Source organism: Tinamus guttatus, unplaced genomic scaffold (assembly GCF_059628265.1).
Source record: "Tinamus guttatus ecotype Peru unplaced genomic scaffold, ASM5962826v1 Tinamus_guttatus_pri_ptg000692l, whole genome shotgun sequence".
Lineage (NCBI taxonomy): Eukaryota > Metazoa > Chordata > Aves > Tinamiformes > Tinamidae > Tinamus > Tinamus guttatus.
Window position 1 is genome coordinate 91,147 of NW_028289226.1, and position 21,000 is coordinate 112,146.

Below are 21,000 nucleotides of genomic sequence, written 5' to 3' on the forward strand. Positions count from 1 at the left end.
TTCCATTGCAAAATGGAAATAAGCTATATGTTCGCTAGCAATTCAGTCCTTATGGAAGCACTGACAAAGCTAATTAAACAAAAAACCACCAACAAAGCAAACAAACAACCCTCTCCCGTCACCCATATTTTATGTAGAGACTAAAATCCATCTCCTCCAGAACAGAGTCAGACACTCCTCCACCATTCACATCTTTCTCTAAGTTAAACTGCAGTTACTTCTTCAGCGTTTTTTGTTTCATGACTGTTCAAAAGATTAGGAGCTACAGAGATTATTTTTTCCAAATGAAAATTTTGGACATTATCTGCTAACAATTATTATCTGCTAACAAACTAATAATAGTCGGAATTTTATTCCCTTGGAAATTTTAATAAAACACACATTTTCAATCAATACAAATTTAAAAAAGAAAGGCCACTCAGCACCAAATAAGTAAATGCAAAATTAAAAATGGTATAAAGGTCATGAGCAACTTCAGGTATTTTCATTCAATTTCATTCATACGATTTTCATTCATACAGAGTTAAATTAGATCTCTTGTCATATGAAAAGGGTTTCTACCTGAACTCTTCAAAAACTATATGTTTTTAGAAGTATTAATACATACACTCTTTGACTGCATGTAAACATTACACAAGCTGCAGCACTAAGAGCCCCTAGTAGTGAAGGAACCAAGCCATTTAGGATGACTTTTCAAAAGTCAATTCACCTCTCTTCAGTTTTCAGTATCTTTTTTCTTATGCTGTTTCCCCTCAATCACCTGTTGGCTGGGCCACATATGAGGCTTCTTCTTAGGAGTGCAGAATTCTCGAGTCTGATGAGCAAAAACTCCCTCTTCTCCTTCCAGAAAATGAAGGTTTTTCCTCTCTAAGTTGGAAACTTAGTAAGCTAGGAAGGTACAATAAGAGACAGTAGAGTTATGTCCTTTTATGATGATATTTTATGATTATTTACTAATGAAACAAAACAAACGTTAACTGTAATAAAAAAGTTTCAAATCAATTCATTTCACATGTAAATTACCAGAAGAAAAATGATTTCTTCTCGGGGCTACACAGCACTAGGTTTGAAACTACAGACATCTTTTCATTGTAAAGCGTAACTTCATTAGAGAGAGAACTTGTTAGTACCACAACTCAGACCACTCTTATTTAAAGTAACCTGCCTTGTCAACAGAGCTCACAAAGTGATTTGAGTATTTCAGTAACTGCCACCATTTTTCTTTCTCAACATACCTTGGCATCCTGTAAATAATGCTTAGTTCCATAGGCATTCCATTTTATGCCTTGCTTCATTCCATTCTTTTTACAGGACAGGTACTTTTTAATTAGAGTACTTGTGTAGCCCTCATGGTAAACAAGAATCTTGCATGCAGTGTACTCCAACAATTCATTTCACCATTCAAACCATTAAATTTATATTAGCTTTCTATATTAGAAAGTTTAGAGCTCTTATTTAAGACTTCAAAGTGAGGGGAACTCCATGGCAGTAAGGGAGACTAACTCTTATTATGTGTTAATGTCATGTGGAAGCCTAAATCACTTGATTAGATTGTCCTCAGAAAGCATTAAAAGGAACTGAATGAGGATCTCCCAAGCTAAGCATGAACAGAATGGCATGTTCAAGTCACCAGTATGACTTAAAAGACACTTTATTCAAAGAAAAAGATTCACAAACAGCAAAACCGATGTTTGCAAGAAAATTGAGCAGTAAAGAAAAAAATGATTAATAATTCCCTCATTACCAGTTTTACTTAAGGTTCTGAATAATTATAATACATAGAAATATTCACATATTAGTATAATATTTCCCAAAAGAGATACCTGCAATAGTCTGCTTTCATGCTTGTATATTCAATAATTTCTTCACAGATTCCTTATACTGAGACATGTTATTTTCTGTTTCACCTTCATTTTTAAGTGCAACTACAGACTTTTTGTAATTCTTAACTATCTCAGATGCAAGAAGTTCCTCCTTAGTTACATTGGTAATATTCTCTGAGGCTTTTATTTGAAGCAGTGTATCCAAAGCATTCTTCTGTGAGCGGCTGTTTTCCCAGATATACTCTTCCATGTCTTCCTCAGTCTTCTCACTTTCCCACATCTCAGTTTTCTGAAAGAAAATGTACGTTACCTTAAAAACCATTCAACCTTGAAATGAAGAAAAAAAATTTGAAGAAACTTCTCTCTCCAACACCACCACCACCTTTTTAAAGTAATAATTAAGGAAACCTACACACTCAGCTTTGGAAGATGCCGCCTAGCTGTCACATCCCTAGCATATCAGTTTGGTCTGTTTTCCTTGCCTATAAAACATCAAGTGAGAAAGCTCATACCAAGTAACCTATGATGAGAGACAGCAACTCTTCAGCATCTGCAAAATGGTCTAATTGTGATTCATAAGGAAAAACACCATCAATTAATTCATTTCCTCTTCCTGCAATACAAATTGCTCCTTAAATGGATCTCTGTCCACAGTGATAAATTTCCACTTAATTGGAGTCGCAAGATCAGACACGATCAAAAGGAGAGTGTTGGCAGAATCTCTGTTTCATCCCAGTGAAATACCCAAGTATTTGGCTTGTACAGTTGTTCTCCCTAGAGCAAACCTTTTATCTGGCTGTTTCTCCTTTCCAGTGACCCCTCATCTAGCTTCACAGTCCATTTAAGTGATATTTCAAAAGTAATAACTGGCTATTTTTGTGCATTTAATTATTGAAATGTATACTTAAAGCTGGTAGTAGATAAATCTTTCTTTCACCTATATAAGCATCACAAATTGAGGTATTTTTGTTTTGATGTTGGTGTTCATGATTTTGTTTTAAAAATTGCTGTAAAAATCACACTGAAATAAAATCCTACTTCTAGAAACCAGGAATCAGTTGAAAGAAGCATTCTCCTAAAGTCTTTATATCATGCAGATTAAAAAAAAATTCCTTGGCAAAAAGAGATCTATAGCAATTTTTCAGTTATGCTAATCATAATTAAGCTTCATTACTGATGAACAAACATACAATTCAAATCTAGTAATCAAAGGAGTGTTTTTTTTAAACTGAGACAAAAATTATTTTTGTAGCATGCATGTCTAAGCTAACCCTGTGTGCTTGGGCCTGTCCATTCAACTTTAAACAAGCTTTAACAAATGTTATATCATGCATCTGGTAAATGAAAGCTCTCATCTTTTAAATCTCTGAGTCCAAATGTTTAGTCAGAAACAGTGATTAACATTGCTAAAGGGCTCACATGACTGACATTAAAAACCTGGACACAATACAGCACAGAAATAAAAGAACCTCATTCAGCTGTGTTGGGGAGAGAAGGGGGAGCAGGGAGGACGAGGAAGAGCAGGGAGAAGGAGCTTTTCCTACCTGTACTAGCAGAGTAGCAGTAAAACAAGTACCTATAATAAAGTGCTCCTGTGCTATGCCTAAAAACATCAAAATACAATGCGGGGATTTACACATTCTTAAAATTAACAATTTCAACCTGTTTTACATATGCCTTGTTTATCTGCATAATGGCTGTCCAAGACAGTTTTTTCCCAACCTTCAAAAGCATTTTAATGTAAAAAACTTCTCTCACAGGGATAGGGTTTCTCGGGAGTAATGGAATATGGGTATTGCCTCTGGACAGTTTCTGGACCAAAGTCTTTGCCAGAGTCATGTTCAAAGTTCAAACAAAAGATCACTGTGAGGCTTTTGAATGCCTTCAAGTTACAGCAGAGACAACAAGAACTAATTACAGTCATTACATTTATCTCCAAGAAAATCCTTCTTCGCACACATTAACCTATGGGATTTCAGAGATGAATGCTGATAAACGGATTAAGAGTTTCCCCATCTCTTTTGAGCTATACAGAGCAAGAAGATTTTAAAGGAGGCCAGAAAAACTGTTAAGTGTTTCTTTCTTGGAAACCTTCCCAGCAGGACAGCATGTCAAAATGGATTTTAAAATAAGATCTGACTTCCTGGGGGTGGGAGAGGCAGTAAAGGATTTGATGATAGGGGAGATTTCAAAATCCATTCCTCAGCCCCACTAACAAGCAGCCAATATCCATTGCTGCAATGTTGGTGGCCTTGCTTCCATATGAAAAGTTCTCCTCGTGTATGCAGCCCCAGAAATGCATCACAAACAGGAAACTCAAAAGAAGCCAATTTTTGCAAACTGACAGAGTTAAGTGAAACTTAAAAGACCTTTCCAACCAGATTTATTGCAAGAATATAAGTACATACAGAATTACATTTTCTTCTGAAAAAGCATACTAGGTAGTCAAGAAACATTATGAGCACTGTCTCGAAGTGTCAACTTTCCTAAGGAGGAGACAATGAAATTTAAAACATGAAAACATCACTCACAGTTTCATTAGTGGCTAATTTTTGTCCCTTGCAAATTTAAAATAGATTAGTAGAAGCTGCAGTAAGAGCTTTGCAACAAGGGAACAAAAATGAAAACTGGAATATTCCAATCTGGCGTTTGGAGCAACAAACAAAATGTGGTGCAACATTTTTCTAGAATCCCTAGCTAAAGAAGTAGATTAAAAATCATACATTTATATTTCTGCAGAGGATCAATTAGAATTGCTTCACATGGTCATAAGGCAGTTTCAATATCTAGACTGGCCAAATATGTACTCAGCTGAATTTAAACTGTTTCTTTTCTCAATACTTCCAATAAGAACCACAAAAAAGTATACACTCAAAAGAGCCTAAAACTGAACAAGAGGCACAGAGGAGTGAGATTTTTCTTACAGCTTCTAATGCAAATATTTACAGATTTTTTTTAATGCCATAAGAAGCATTAATATGTTTCTAAGCAAAAGTTAGATACAACTAGTTTAAGCACTGTACAGACTTGCAAACCTCTCTAAATGTGGGCTTCAACTGAACTGCTGAAGCAGCATAAATGCTGAAATAGTCTTCTGGCCAATAAAATTGCTTTTTAACATACAAAATATTAACAAAAATATTAATATATACCAAAATATTAATATATACTTAAGATTTATGTACAGAAATAAAGGAAAAAAACTGAACTCACTTAAGCAGAAATTTCACTTACAATTTTTTTGGCTTTTCTGCCAGTTTAACCTTTATATGTATCCATTGCAGACATATAGAGGATTCGAATTTTCTGTTTTCCAGTGCTTCCTTTTGGCAACAAGTTTTAATTAAAAACTGCAAGTGCCACAGAAATCTTCAAGGGGATTAAAAATACTTAGGAACTCAAGTCAGCCAATTTTCTTGTCAAATGTCTGAACAATTAGGAATTAATGCTGTTCAGTGTTTTGGGTGGATTTTGTTTATTTATTTATTTATTGTAGAGGGAGAAAGAGGAATTCTTCAGCACAAACTTACAAGTGAAATTTCGACCCTGGTATAGCCTAGAATAGTTCACTCACTTCGTAGTACTGTAGCAAAGTAAAATATATTGTGTAGTACAATTACTATAGATTTTCAGGTAATAAAATAGCTTTGAAATGTACTACTTCACGAGCAGCTTAAAAAGCAGTATGAATGTTAAGATTCCTAAATAGGCAAAACATACTTGATGTGATTGGTTAGAGAAAATTACAATATCTGAGTTAGACAGAAAAGTTTAAAATAATCAATATGAGAATTTAAAAATATCATACTGATTGTGCACCAGTTCCACTGAGCATTCTTTTTCTGACTCTTTATAGGGGGTAAGTTTAACTTAACAGACTTATAGAGCAGACAAAATAATTTCTTTTCAGACTGTGAGAACCAAACATTCTGGTAAGGGGCAAGCACAAAACCAAAAGGGGTGTGGAAATACAAGCAGGCAGAGAAGAGTAGAATAGACGAGTACTTTGCCTCAAAAAATAATATGAAAGTAATGTGAGAGATGGTCGTGCACATGTTAATACTTCTAGGTTTGATGTCCGTTTCTGGTACGGACTTGCTTTGAGGCCTTCAGAGTCACCATCACCATCTAACTCATATCTTTCAAAAACTAACCTCTCCAGGCTGAACTAATTGCATGTCTTTTCCAGAAACTATGTTATTGAAAACAATTTGAAAGGATTTTATCTAAATAAAGTTGTTTTCTGAATGCACAGTACATAAGATACTGATCTCATCAAGAAGAGTAGTGTTTCTAAGGGTTATGAAAGCATGATTTTCTGTTGATTTTGTCAATACCTATGCCCTACAAGACTTCACTTCTAACTTGTAGACTGAAGATCAAACAGCTGTAAAACAGTTGTAAAAACTGTATGTATACATTCAACAGAAGCCTTTTCTCCAATACCTAAGAACATAAAACTTAAGCACAAGGTATTGCCAAAAACTACTATAATTCAAAAATGTGTACAGAATTTTTAATTCAATCACTTAAGCCACTTAACTTCATTTCAGCTTCATAAATAAATAAATAAATAAATATTCCTCCCCGGTGCTTCCAAGCAAGAAACACGAAATTTCCTGTCAGCAAAATTCTGTATTTTGTATGTTTGAACTCAGAGAGTTAGAGAAAGTTTATTAGACTTGATATCCACTCATGCCACTCAGCAGTATCTTTTCTGACTTACATTAACGATATAGATTATGCAAGTTGCTCGATTTTGAGCATTAGCATGCCCACAATGAAATGCAATACACACTTCAAAGTAGTATATTTGGAGACCGCTCTTATTTCAGCTCTAATTTTTGTCGTTTATATAATATCCAAAGACCTACTGAGCAATAATATTATTGTAGGAAGGGCACAATTATATCACACTTTATATATCACACTTTTATATCACGTTTTAAGATCTCGAAGTCAGAAAAGACTTATACTAAACCCTTTCCAAATATGCTAAGCAGAGATGAGAGCCCAAGGCCCCCCTGCCCATATGTTCTTATTACTGGACTATGGTCTCTCTTTTCTGTTTAATGAATTTTTTCTTCCAGGAAAAGCAGCTTCAGCAAGACTAAAAAGATCATCTCTCCCACCAAGTCCCATTCTAACACTACAGCCCACATGTTGTACTTCCTGAGTGACTGTTCAGAACATGAAGTACACAAACAGGCAGAGAGAAAGATCAACAGTTTTTACGTTCCTAAAGCGGACTCGGATGCTTTCACATAATTTAAGATAAATGATAGGGCAAATTTCTACTATGGAAAAACTGCAATTGACACAACAAAGTGGCAAAAATAGTTACTTGTAGGAATTTTAAATCATCATAATTGGAAAAAAATAGAAAAAAAGAATAAGTGCTAACTGAAGTCTTTAGAAAAAAATGGTACAATGAGACTAAAGATTATCAATAGTGGTTGCATAAAAGTATTCTTTCAGGTGTGTTTGTATATATTTGTGCATACACACACAGGCACATATATATATATATATATATATAACACATATACATACACGAACGCACCCCACCCCGTAAGTACCCTGCTATTAAATGCCTTACAAAAAACAGAAGATGAAAGCAAGATGAAACATTTTCCTCAGATTCATTTCAAATTGGACATAGATTTTGGTTCTCAAGTAAATTTTAGTAAGGCTTCTGATGCCATGCTGCAGGTCCACACTGCATTTTTCTCCTTGGCTCACCTCTCTCCTTCAACTTCACTGCCTTTCATTTCATCAAATACTGCTATCTTCTGCAACACAAGCACAAGGCAAAGAAAAGGGTACCAAAGGACCCTTTGGTTATTATCATACATATTCTAATCAGCAGCTACTTCCGATTTCCCACGCTTCTACTCATTTTTCTTTAGGACTCCTTTTAAGGCTTTGGTCTTTTGATTGCATTCCAAACACAGAATCACAGGGCAACTTTTCATTAATCATCTTTCAAAATATCAGCTGTGTAACATGGAATAATTTCCTCTATTCTGCATTACCTTGCATTTGTGTATGTTGAAACTCATGTGCAACTGAACCTAGGGAAAATGTCTGTACTTCTGTAAGTGACTATTAAAAACACTGACTGCAAAAAAAACCCCAAAACAAAACTATTTTCTTTTCCCTCTCCATTTTTTCCAGATCCCTCACTTTACAACCACTAATGTCTTTCCTTGATAGTAACCTTTTTCTTTCACTTATTTCTCTTCCTGCTTTTAACTCAAAAGGGAACTTTAGTTCCTAGTGAGTGAGAGTGGCTGAGGGAGATCACGTTATGATGTTTCTAACCACTTGAGGGCAGCAAACTACTACACTAAAAAAAAAAAAGTGTTTTTGCAGCAGCTGTAACAGTACCATTATATAAGCAGCAGAAACACAACTGATTGAGCTGTGCAGAAAATCTCGCTGTCAAGAACTGAATGTCCAACAAGGAGACAAAGGAGTCTTAAAACTTTATTCGAATAAAGGGAGAGTCCACCGGGCATATTCCTGTGGGGTCTCTCAAATTGCTGGGGGACGCAGCCCCCCTTTTATCCTAATTTCCCGACCGAGGGACACCCTCTCCTTTTCCCCATTGGCCAAGGTACTCAGAAGTTACAGCCTTCCCGGCCCGCCTACACCAAACTCCGGCCTCCCGCCATCTGTTCTCACCTGAGCTCACCAACTCCTTTGTCCCCCTTGCTGAAGAATGTGGGGGAATTCCCCTATTTCCCTCCTTTGTAAAGGCCCCCATCTCCTTGCAGATGGCTCTTTTTGTCCCACTTGGCTCATGGCTCCACTCAGTCTCCCCTCCCTTTTTCCTGCTCTTCAGCCAAACTGTGGAGAAACCCCCTTATTGACGAATACAGAAACTTGAGCATTCCGCTCAGAGCTACTTGATCTAAAATAGCTTTCATGTGGTGCAATCACTCATGGCACAAGCCTTGGGAGTAATCTGCAAGGAGTCAAAAGGTAGATCCATCAGAGGATGGATCAAGCATCGGAGAATAGTCACTTGTCCAGTTAAAGCAATCCCATGAATCCAGTTTCACAGGATTTTGCATGGTGAAGTCCATTGCTGGCAAGATGACAGAAGAGAGGGCAGTTTAAAATGCAATACTACTACTAGCTACCAATCTGTAGGGACTTCAGGTCTATACAGTAGCATCCTGCTTTTCCTACAGGTAATCCGAAAGTTTCATCTATGCTCTTTATTCCTAGCTCCAGAATGTATCTTTTTATTCCTGCCACCTTTGTCAGCTTCTTCATCTTAACACTGCATTCCGACTACCCATCCGCAGTCTGACCACTCTTTTCTCCTTCCGTCCTTCTCTCCCCCAGCATCCAAACTCTGCCTCTTCTAGTACTCACAAATGCAACGTAAGACATTCACTTATTTCCAGTAAAAAAAAAAAAAAAAAAATTGCTTCTTCCTTCTGGTTCCTTCCCTTTTTCTTAATTCCCCATGCATGCAAAAAAAGTGAACTAAGTCTTATATATAACAAAACAATATTCCTAAATTGCTCTGCAAGGTTCATGAAACCAGGCTTGATCCCCTTGCGTGTTTTTGAAATCTTTCAGAATTTGACTACCCTGTTGTCTTCTTTCATCTGTTGATTGCTAGCAGGCTACAGGAGGAAAAAAAAAACCCAGTAGCCTATGCTACCAAGGCTAATTCCGAGTCATCTAATATATAAAGTAACAGTATTGAGGAGCTGTGGATACTCTGGGTTTTGGTTTGAAGCCATGATTAAGAAGATAAATAAGAAAATTTGTGCTAGAGAAGCTGCTGTTGAGATAAACTGCTTTCGTCTTCTAAGCATACATAAAATAAGCCAGAATTCAACTCATCATACTCACTACTGCAGAATAAATGTTAGAAATGTGATGCAGTTGCCCAGCACATCCTGGACTACATAACCAACAAAACCGCAAGGAGCTATCATACCCTTAAAGTTTCAGATTCCTAATTTCTTTCATGTTCTATTTCACAACTGTAATAAAAATATTATTTTTAATTGCAAGTGATGCATCATTATACTTGAAATTATACTTCCAGACGTAGACAGACACAGCAGAGTTTTTCCTTCTATGAATTCACACACTTATTCGTTCATAAATTCAGTGATTCCATTACTTACATAGATTAGGAAGTTACACCACGTTCCAAAATGATAGCGTGTAAAGTTCTTAGTAGTCAAGGCAAAAATTATATGCAGCCAGCTTTGCTTTTATTAAGAGGGGAAAATGTTGCCCTCATCTTTTTACTGAATTCCAGAAACTCCACTAATGCAAATGCTGTGTGGCACTACTCTGCTCAGAAAGTCACCAAACCAAGACTAGTTCTACAAAGTGGTTTAATGTTACTATCTGCATGGAGGACTAATTTCTACCACTACCCCAATATTTAAAGTTCACGCAGATTAAAATAAAACTTGCTTTGCTTATGGTTTACAAAACATATCCAAACTACCTTTCAGCAAGTCTATTAAAAAGGATTATTAAAAGGGATTATCACTGATTATGGAGGGGGAAAAAAAAAAGTCACAGCAGACCATCAATTTTTCAAGGAAATCAAAGACAATTACAACTGATTGATGAACTCATCAAATATTAACATGGAAGCTGAAAGGTAATAAAAGGGCAAGAGACTTGTGCGTATTCAACACACACTGAATACTCACAAAGCAGTATCGTATGGCCCTGTCTTCCATCACTAAGTAATGCTAGAGCCAAGGAGAGATGTGGTGTCTGTCTGGAATTAATAAAGCAACTACTGTCTAGCTCTCTTGTCATTGCTTAATACCGTAAATTGATCTGTCATCAATTTCAAATTTGTAATGCAAAGCAATGCTGTTCAGGAGGAAAATATCCATGTGTTCTATAAAGTACCTTTAATCTAAAGTACAAATATGTTAAAATATAGATATATAAGGAGAGTTTAACTGAATGCACTCTACAGTTATAAACCCCATCCCTCAAGCCAACTTCTAGTGAAAGGCAGATAAAACTGTACCTCGTTATGGTTTTAGGTGATCATTGCAATGACATCAAGAACACTGAAATTCCTAAAAATGCTAAATATAGGGACTTCATCTCAATAGCAAAGTACAATGGACACAGGAAGTGTGAATTTTGGTAGCTATTCTACTACATAATTTAAAAATGCATCTATGAAAACATTTGAGAGACAGTAAAAGCCTTCATATTCAAAATGACTAACACACATAATTTTGAAAAAAAAAGACAGCTAAGCAGTCCAGAATACAACTACAGGTTTTCAACAATAATTTCATTTTGGACTTCTAGCTTTGTTTCTGCTAAAAGTTGTTTGTTAAAGAGTCAAAGATAATAGCTTAACCAACATCACTAAGCACAAAATCAAACAGAGAAGTGTGACGGATTCATGGTAGAAGATTGAGCTTGTGTTTGAAAAATGTCTTATATCTTTGAATGGATTACTTAAGCAATGTAATAAAACATCAGTCATTGGAATAAGACCTTTTGAGTGATAGGGAGTTCAGAAAAGCAACCTAAATCCTCATTCTCTTCCAACTTGAGGTCAGCTTTGTCAGATAGCATTTAAGGATTGGAATGTTCCTAAACTATAGCCATAGTTACCACAGCCAAAGGAAACCTTCAGACTGTAAGTAACAGGTAGAAAGAGTTTTGGAAACAGGCAAAAAGCAGGAAACTGTACTGTATGTTCGTTTTCACAACTTTTGAGCTGATAACATGCCTCTTTGCTCTGTTGGAATGGAACTGTTCTCATCTTTACACTTGGTTATTATTAAAAATGTAGAAACACAAGGTGGTAATCAGGATAGATCACACACAATACAACTTCAATCTTGTTTTCTTCCTGGAAATCAACCTCTTCTAGGCCATAATGATTTAAATATGCAGACATAAGATCAGGTATTGTATTTGGCTTGCAAGGCTTTGCTTTCCTTCTCAACCACATCATTTTTCTACCTTTCACGATTAGAATATATCCAGTAAATTCTAGATATTTCACTATCTTCTTATCATCCTATAATATTCCCTATAAGGAAGTATCATATACATATACAAACCTGATAATTGTCACCCTTCTCTACCCAACTCTGTCTCTACTACATACTTTTTTCCCCCAGTAGTTATATAAATCTAAATTCTTCTTCTATTGAGACTTCTCTGAAGTGCCATTTTTTTCCTCATTCTCTACTTCATTAATTCAAATAAACACAAAATTAGTGACTGTAAAGATAAGTTTACTTCTAAAAATTACTAACCTTCTGATGTAATACATTACACACAGTTACAACATATACAAACAAGAGAAGAGCTCTTAGAAAGCTAAAGAAATTAAATGCAAATTTGCTATGGAAATAAGATTTAAACATAAGCCATTTAACCTTTGTTGAATTTGAAGAAAACTCCGCAGGATGAGGGAAACAAAAACTAAGGTAATTTAACTGTGCATTAATGGAACCTTTTATAAATTACAAGTGACGTTTAGTTTATGCAGATGGATGTAAATGTATCTACATGTACATACAGAGAGAAATGCATATTCTTACCCAAGATTCATGGTACAAAACTGTGAGGAGGTGTATTCCATAATCATAGTTCTGTCTCCTTAACGGACACCTAAAGAATTCAAAAACAAAGCCAGTCTTTCTGAATTCAAGTTACTATCATTGACTTTTGAACAAAATATTAAGCAGGATAAGGCAGCAGGATATTAAGAAACATTACTAAGTTACTCACAAACTAAGCAGAGATTAAAAACTTGTACTATGTACTTTTCTGTGACCACAGTTTGTCTTTAGAATTTATGCAAAATGACCTGTCACTTGAAAGAGACATTAAACCAGTTCTGAGATTTAAAACTGACAAAATGAAGCTGTTATTTTTCCAAAGGCACATCATTTCCAGATAGTCAAGAGGAATTGTCCGCAACTTTTTTTCAGTTAACAATTACTATAACGTAAATTTCTGAAAGTTATTTTCTGAAATTTGTAATACTGGTTGCCTGCTACAAAACTTGCTATGGAAGATCTACCCTATAAGCTGCCACTGTATGTTTTTGATCTATAATTTAAGCTGGAAACCAATACAGAAAAAAGAAAAATATCATGTCGAAATTGCATGAAATTAAAACATTTATCTGACTAGCTACGGAATATGACAAATCTAGCAAATAAACCCTAAAAGTTTGTTTTCCTCATATGTTTTCCATTTGAAAGAATTTCAATTTACAAATAATTTAAGCAACAGTCTGGAAGAAACTACATTAAATAAAGACAATGCTCAGAGCTGGATTCTTGAAAATTTACTAAAAATAAAGCAAAACATTGATTGGCATATTAAGATTTCCTTCCAGAATGAAGGATAAAACCATACATAGATGCCCTAGAGAGTACATTCTTTTCAGTCATCCAAATACTTCGGCTGCAAAGAGAGTTTTGTTAGAGAGAGAGAGGAGAGAAGAAAAAAAAAAATCACTGTTGGTACCAAAATAGGTCCCAAAGAACCAACCACATTTCCAAGGCTGGTGGCAAAAGAGAAAAACAAACATTTTGCATTTATTTTACTTTGAAATTAAACTGTGTCTCCAATAAGAAGATGGAAAATTAAGGATAAGGAAAATAGATTCTAACACAATATAAATAAGGCAGAGAAATCTAAAAACTTTGAGTTTTTTCCTTGAACTGCATTTAGCTGTGAATTTCTAAATTCATTCATATGTACATTGGCCTCCTAATTCTTCAGAAGTTAACGCAGCAAATATGCTTTTCCAATGCAGCCTATTGAATGAAATTGTAAATACAGTGCTTCATTTAAATCCAGAATATAAAAGCATTGAGAAATGTCTGCTCACTAATGCCTTGTTTTCTCTTGCCTGGAACTCTTCTGATCATTGTTAAAACCAACATAACCCATTCGTCAAACATAATAAATGCTTTAAAATAATGGCTGAAACTTCTAAATACAGAGCATCAATATCTGGCAATATTTAACAATTACTATGTAGGAACTTATGTGATTTGTCCATAAAACTAACACAAACAGAAGTACTGGTATGTTTGCCCTAAGTCAGGTTTATCCCACAAAATAATACTACTTTACTAAGATAATAACTAAGACAATGTCAGCAGGAAAACAAACACAAGCTTTCTATTTTGACAATTGCTACAGTTAAGTCTTTCCTCCTGTGACTATACCTGTCTGTGGTAATTGTGAGCATATCTGTATCCTTGCAGTACCGTTCTCCTACAAGTTTAATGATCTTCTTCTTTGCATGGTCATCCAAATTCAGGTTAGAAAGTTTAACCTTCAAGAGAAAACAAATAAATCTGAAAATTATCTGGAAAACCCAATTTCTGTACCCTGAAAAATATTTTAATGTATGGTTAGGAAAATCTTTTAGCAGGATATCTACAAAGTATGCATTTATAGGCTTTCTTTTAATTGTCAAGAGTTTTAAGACACAGTAAGTATAATTCGAGCCTTCAAAGAGTAAATTTCATAAAAGTATCAAAGAGGTTTGAGAAGGAGACATTTTTACTCAATCTTTCTTCAGAGGAGAAAAAAGTAGCTATCATTGTAGTTTGCAGATGTATTTCATATCTGAACTACCTCATGCTGAAAAAAATAGTGATTTTTTTTTTTTCAAATGCATACCAGTAATGTTGCCATTAAGATGTTTCCAAGATATTTTCTACATGCATTGAAAAGAGCAGGAAGGACCACAAGGTATTCAAAACTTCTCAACACGATTACTGAGAGATTTGTGATAGAATAGAGCTGAATACAGATATGAAAAGAATGTATCCATCTAATCTCACATAACCGGTGACATAGTAGTGTGAATATTGATGGTTTCTCTTTTGTTCTAATATTAAAAAAAAACTTTAAACAATAAAACATATAGCAAACAACTATCACTTATGTAGAAAGAAACCCTAAAAAGTAAGTCTGAAGCAGATTTCTGTCTATATAGCAAGGGTGAAAAGTAACGAAAGCTAGTTTTAGCTGTTAAGTTTCAGGAAAACTACAAAAAGGTGAAAATCTAGAAGAAATATAAAGCCCTAATTAAAAAAAAAAAAGTAGTAGCTGCAAAGAAAAAGAAATTACTATTGAAATTAAGATAATAAAGCACTATTTCTTAATGCAAGTCTGGGTCATGAAAAAGAGAAGAAAACCACCATGTATGGTCACAGTTAAGAATTCTTTTAACACCGTTTCTCAGATTTTTTAAAGCTTTTTTAGCCATACCTTAACAAAACCTAGGTTTTGATATATTTTTTACATGCTACGAACAACATTACGAGTTAATAAAGATCTGCATCTAGGAATGTGACAGTTAGAAATACATCAGAACAAGGAAAAAAACTCTATTTATAATCAACCAGTAATTAAGAAAACTAAAATCTGTGATATTTCTAGTAAAAGGAAGAACACAGGCTCATACTGCACAGTTGATAACCTAGAGGTGTACCTGTGCCAGCTTTACAAACAATTTGATTTGTCAGAAAACACACTATTTTGTTTCCAATAGAGATTGGTCTTCATTTATAAGTTCTGAGACACTGCTATATATTTTAGGAAGTCTAATTTTTCATTTGGGCTTTTGGTGAACCACGCTTTAAAACCTAGTATACTTGTAAATATTCCAAAAATTAAACAAACAAGCAAGCGAGCATTTGTGGTCTTAAAACAAATGTGTGTTGCTTACGAAAAAACAAACAAAAAAACACTACTTACTTTTAAAGTCACAACTCTTGCTTTGGGATTACGAATAGATGTCCCTGCACTAATGTAATCTACTGTTTCAATTTCAATAGGAAAATGCTGCTCACATTTCTGGTCACTGTCCAAAGCACTTGGCCACTCAGTGCAGAAATCTGAAGAATAAAAAGAAAACAATTCAAGTAACATGTTTTCACTAATCTACTGCAATATATCCTTTTAAAAGTCATTTTTTTAATAAAACCTTTACTCATTTAGATAATGGCAGTGCCACTACTGGTCCCCAGCCTATACTGGGGCAGAATAAACCCTGCATGGGTTATTCCATCCTAGATACAGGACTTGCAGTTGCCTTTGTTTAATCTCATAAGCCCATTTCTCTAGCCTGCTGAGGTCCCTCTTCCTGGCAGCCCTGTTCCATGATGCTGCTCCCTTGTTAATGGTATTTTCTGTGAAGCTGATGAGTGTGTGCTCTGTACAATCACCCATCTTGCGAATAAAGCAGGCTTTCCTGTACTTGACAATGGCTTCCAGGAAGACTTGCTTCATAACCTTCCAGGGACTGTATAGTTCGCCTTTCTCTCATTCTTGAGATCTGTCAAGCAACTTTCTACACCTTGGAACAGGCTGTTCCTGCAATTTAAGAACTGTCCTGGAACATCCATCACCCCCCTGAGCATCTCTGCCCTCCAGGACAGCCTCTCACCAGATTTTGTCAAGGAAACTCCTGAATAAACCAAAAATCACACTCCTGAAATCAAGAATCTAATTCTACCAAGTGTTTTCTCTTGGGATTTTAAACTCCATAGTTTCAGCGTTGCTGTTACCAAGACTCCTCATGAGCTGCATAGACTTAACTGCCTTTTTTGTGAATAATATATCCAAGTAGACCATCTCTGTCAGTCAATTTAGCAATCACCTTCATTAAGAAATGGCTTTCAACCCACTACTCGCCTTCCTCACATTTCTCAAAAACTTTAACTCTAACATTTTATTGTTGTGGCAACTGATACCATCCTCACACCCGCTAACGGTTCATCCTAATCTGTGAGCACCATGTGCATCACAGCGCTTTCCAGTAGTGAGTTTACCTGCAACATGCTACAGAAATCTCCTAGATTGCTTCTGCCTCATTTCCTTTCCAAAAGATGTGTTGTGCTGGCTGCAGTTCCATATGAAAACCAAAGCCTGTGAACATGAGCCTTTCTTAGTTGTGTAAAGGCGGCTTTATTCACTTCCTCTTCTTAATCAGATGGGTTATAGCAAACACACACAAACACGGTCAGCTTATCCCCTGTCCTGGAGCAAAGCTCTGCACATTTCAGCCTTTCCTTCAGTGTAGGGCAGGTCCTCCTCTACCTCTGCCTTGCCTGCACTTTGATCACACAAGCTTTCCCACTGCATATCTTCAACGCCTCAAAGATTTACAGATCTTCCCTGGCTGCATATATTTGTATACAGGCTACTCAAGATGGGCCTTTGATCACTCTCTCCTTGCGTCCCTATTCTTCTTTGTGCTTTGACCATAAATTCCTGGGAAATATAATTAAAAGCCCTACTCTTAACTTATCAAACCACTTTGCAAGGATGCTCTTATTCATCAGACAGACCTTGTATTTGCCTTGTGCTGCAACAGCAAGGTACTGATTACCTGTAAATAAATCAGGCTCTAACCTCCTGAGAAGTGAGTCATACCCATTCACTCATAATCCTTAGGAGACTAAACTAAGGATTCTCTTGTCTGAGCAGTACTTAACAGGCAAAATTAGCCTCTCAATGGTTCCCTGAAAACCTCAGAATATATTTCTTCCCATCAACCATGTAACTCAATACAGAAAAAGAAGGGTATATGTGCCTTTTGCCTTGTCAGCCAAAGCTACAAAAGAAACCAGCTTTAGAAATGGAAACTGTTGTTCCTTCTGCCTTGTAGCAGAGTTACACTTTGAATTGTCTTAAAAGTCCAAATTTGTTCTGACAAACAAACAAAATACAAAAACACCACAAAACAATGAAAGTACCTCACCTCTTAGAGCTGCACAATGTTTCCTAATTGCAGGAGGAGTAAGATGCAAAAAATTGGGAATCTGAAAAATACATATTCAAGTTACCAAAATAAAAACATTGTATGTTCATAAATAAAGTATTAAAAAGGGACATCACTGACATTTGATTACATTTTCAAATTAAGACAGTACAGTATATTTAGTAAAGTTGTCTCTCCCTTTAAATCTGTCATAAGAATTAGGCCTAATTATAGAAGTCACAAGCATGACAACCTTAATTAAGTCCCCTGATGAGGCTCATTTATATTTGCTACTTACACTAATTTTAATTGGAACCCTTATTAAATGTACTCAACAGAAAACCATACCTAGGAAAAGGCATTCTGATCAAAGCAATGAAGTTTTAGTGTGAAATAGCTTTCAAAAATCAAAAAATATCAAAGGAATGTGTCTTACCTTTATAAGCTCTAAGTTGCCTTCTTTTGGCAGAGGTACTCCTCTTTTCACTGGGTAACCCATGCGAATTGGAAGAGGCACAGAAGCAGGTTTAAATGAAGCTGCTGTTGGATAAACACTGGCCCAGTCCTGATCAACAGCCATCCTCTCAGTTCTAGGAGGTACATGCTAACAGATGGAAAAAGATGGAAATTTGATGGGGGATGCACTGTTTTGTGAGACAAAGCAGTATCAATACACATTACTTTTTTTTTCCCCAGAAATAAGTTCTTCTAGCTATAAATGTCAAGCACATAAAAGATTGACATTCTATTTTAAAGGAATTCTTAAGAGAGCACTTCTCAGGGCTTGGTTAGCAGATTTTTCCTTTCCTAATCCTCAGTGGCCTTTTACTTCAGATATACTTAGATCGAAGACCCTACCATCTTCTTGGGTTCTCATACGTTATTAGGAAAAACAAAACAATACTTAACAGCTTAATTTTCTAAAGCACCTAAGTGCTTGGGAGAGGACAAGGACAGAAGTTTGGAAATTATGGAATTCTGTAACTCTGAACAAGCTCACAGTAAGACTGAAATGATTTGTTTTCAAAAGTCCAGTATCAGAACATATTACCATATTGTTGTAACAGCTTATACACTCCAATAATTGGAGAGAGTTCCCATCAAGCCAGATGTTCTTAATAATAACAACACAATAGTATAGATAGATTAAATGGAATTGGATATAAGCACTCTGACCGTTTTGGTATATCAGCAAGCTTGCCCTTGGTAGCTAAATGAACAGAGTAAACACTAAACCACTTGTACTATTCTACCTTTACAAATCATAATGCATGGTAACCAGACTTTTAAAAATTTTGTATGTAGAATAAATACAAAAATTCTCAGAGATTAAATACTGAGGTATCAGTTTTATTCTACTGTACAAAAACAATTTTGCACACATATGCTAACATATCTTTTTCTCGTTAAAAAAAAAAAGCAACTTCTACAAATCCTGTAAACTCCTACTGAAGGTAGCACTGAAATGCCTCTGCTCCTTTTAAGCATAATTTTAAGTTACTTTTCAAGCCTGTAGTATTTGGGCTCAACACAAGCTAATTAATAGTGTTTCTCCCTTTATGAGAAAACAGATTGAAAACAGATGGAACAGTAAAGAATTCAGATACCAATTCTGGAATTTGGTCACATTGCATTGTTTCACCATTTGAAGGAGAGGGTCCTGTACAAACTAGTAAGATAAGAATAGAAAGTCTTTTTAAACACCTCCAAGTTAGCAGCAAATAGTTTTGTTTCTTACTGTTTTTACAAATTCTGATGGCCTGCTTGTTCTCCGTGTTGAGGCTGAAAGAAAAAGAAATATTTTCAATAAGAACTTCCTTATGTGCACTCATACTAGAACCTCAACAAAACTTGAGGAGTAGCTCAAATCAGTCGCTCCAGAAGCACAAGAGTTGGCTTCTTTTTTTTACTTTACACTCTGCAGTTCACAGTTTTGAAGCTCTAGTCTTATTAAAGGGTCTCTCACCCAAGTAATTGGAACGATATATGAACTGAATGAGTAACATGAACTGGGTTTGGCTAATATCTTGGCTTTACTTCTTCAACAGTCAAGGCTCTCCCCAGAGAGGAAACTGATCTTGCAAGTTTTCACTCAGAGTTCAAACAGCTACTTTGTGGAATATTGATGTAAAAACACTTAATCAGGATCTCATGGGAGAGGAAAGGATTTTATTTTACAGAATTTCTGTGCGATGCTTAATGTACTTCTTGAATCCAAATACTCGGAAGCACCAAAAAACATATATTCAAGAGGCTTGTCCAAGATCATTATGAAACAGTCTTGACTGGCCCAAAAACTGTTCTTGGAATATGCCTGTTTTATCCTTTAATAGCGGATGGTTGAGGTGTTTTGCCTTATTAACTTGTCTTTATCCTCGCAAATCTTTTTTTAAAAAAATACATAGTTCTTTCCGTGTTGTCTATCGAGGTATTTTATGACTGCAATTCTGTTCCTTCTCTTCATCAAGAAGTCACACAATCATCAAAACTAAATCATTCATATGAGGCTCCACAGCAGCAAATACTTATCACTGCTTTATGACTTACCCTGTGCTTTTAAACACACATACTTCATCCAGAACCATCTTGTTGATTATGCCACCAAAACTCTAAAACTTTACATCAGGATTTAAACCCGGAGTGCTATGGGCCCCACAAGCAGGCACCATTTATAGACTCAGGTGGTGATCTAGCTTGCTTCTAAATCTGCAAGAACCATATGCCCACCTAACCTTTAGAAAAAAGTGGACACAGTCTTGTCTACTGTGTCCATCTGGGCTCAGAACATGCTGAGTCGCTGACTCAGACACTGAACATACAACATAAATACGTGGGTCTCAGCAGGCTATCAAAACCTCACCAGGAAGCCCCCAAAACTGCACTGTGCCTCGCCCCTCACCCCGCCACTGTCGCGAAGCGGCCCGGGCCCCTCTCACCTTCCCTCTGCTTGCCTGCCCTGCTGCTCACGACCGGCACGGAGGAGTAGGCCACGGCCCCACAGAGGGGCCCGGCCGCGGCCCAACCGCCGCACTGCGACAACGCGACCCAACAACAGCCCCCGCGCCGCAAGACAGCCCTGGCCGCCGCCATCTTCAGCGCTCGCACGCGCGCAATGGCCCCGCCAGGACGGAAGCCGACGTGGGCCAAAGCTGTCGGAAAGTCGAATCGCACGCGCTGCCCGCCGGGGCGGCGGCGCCTGAGAGGCTGCGATGTGTGGTGCCAAAACCCCGAAAGAAACACCCCAAAACATCGCAAAACGAACGTCCCAAAGAGGGATGAAATGATGAAGGGCAAAGAAACGGAGGAACGTGATGTAGTGCTTAGAAATAGCCTTGCCCCCGCATCCTGGCCAGCTGCCCAGGATCTGCCCTTGGATATCCCTCGAGTAAAGGATGTGTGCCC

The 21,000-nt window shown here is 36.4% G+C and overlaps 1 protein-coding gene across 1 annotated transcript; it reads right to left on the bottom strand.

The window, feature by feature from the left end:
* Positions 1 to 1,797: 1,797 nt before the first annotated feature.
* LOC148591861 (small ribosomal subunit protein mS35-like) lies at positions 1,798 to 20,688 on the bottom strand. The gene is made up of 8 exons (XM_088536668.1): positions 20,535 to 20,688; positions 19,337 to 19,380; positions 18,035 to 18,202; positions 17,599 to 17,659; positions 15,591 to 15,730; positions 14,048 to 14,157; positions 12,401 to 12,470; positions 1,798 to 2,112 (listed from the first exon to the last, which is right to left on the bottom strand). The coding sequence occupies exons 1-8, from the start codon at positions 20,686 to 20,688 to the stop codon at positions 1,840 to 1,842; spliced, it is 1,020 nt and encodes a 339-aa protein (XP_088392794.1). The 3' UTR covers positions 1,798 to 1,839.
* Positions 20,689 to 21,000: the final 312 nt, after the last annotated feature.

Coding starts and splice junctions, on each gene's coding strand:
- LOC148591861 (XM_088536668.1), bottom strand. CDS start 20,688: ATGGCGGCGGCCAGGGCTGTCTTGCGGCGCGGGGGCTGTTGTTGGGTC. Junction 18,203..19,336: donor CATCAGAATTTGTAAAAACA/GTAAGAAACAAA, acceptor TCCATCTGTTAG/CATGTACCTCCTAGAACTGA. Junction 15,731..17,598: donor ACATTGTGCAGCTCTAAGAG/GTGAGGTACTTT, acceptor TTTATTCTTCAG/ATTTCTGCACTGAGTGGCCA.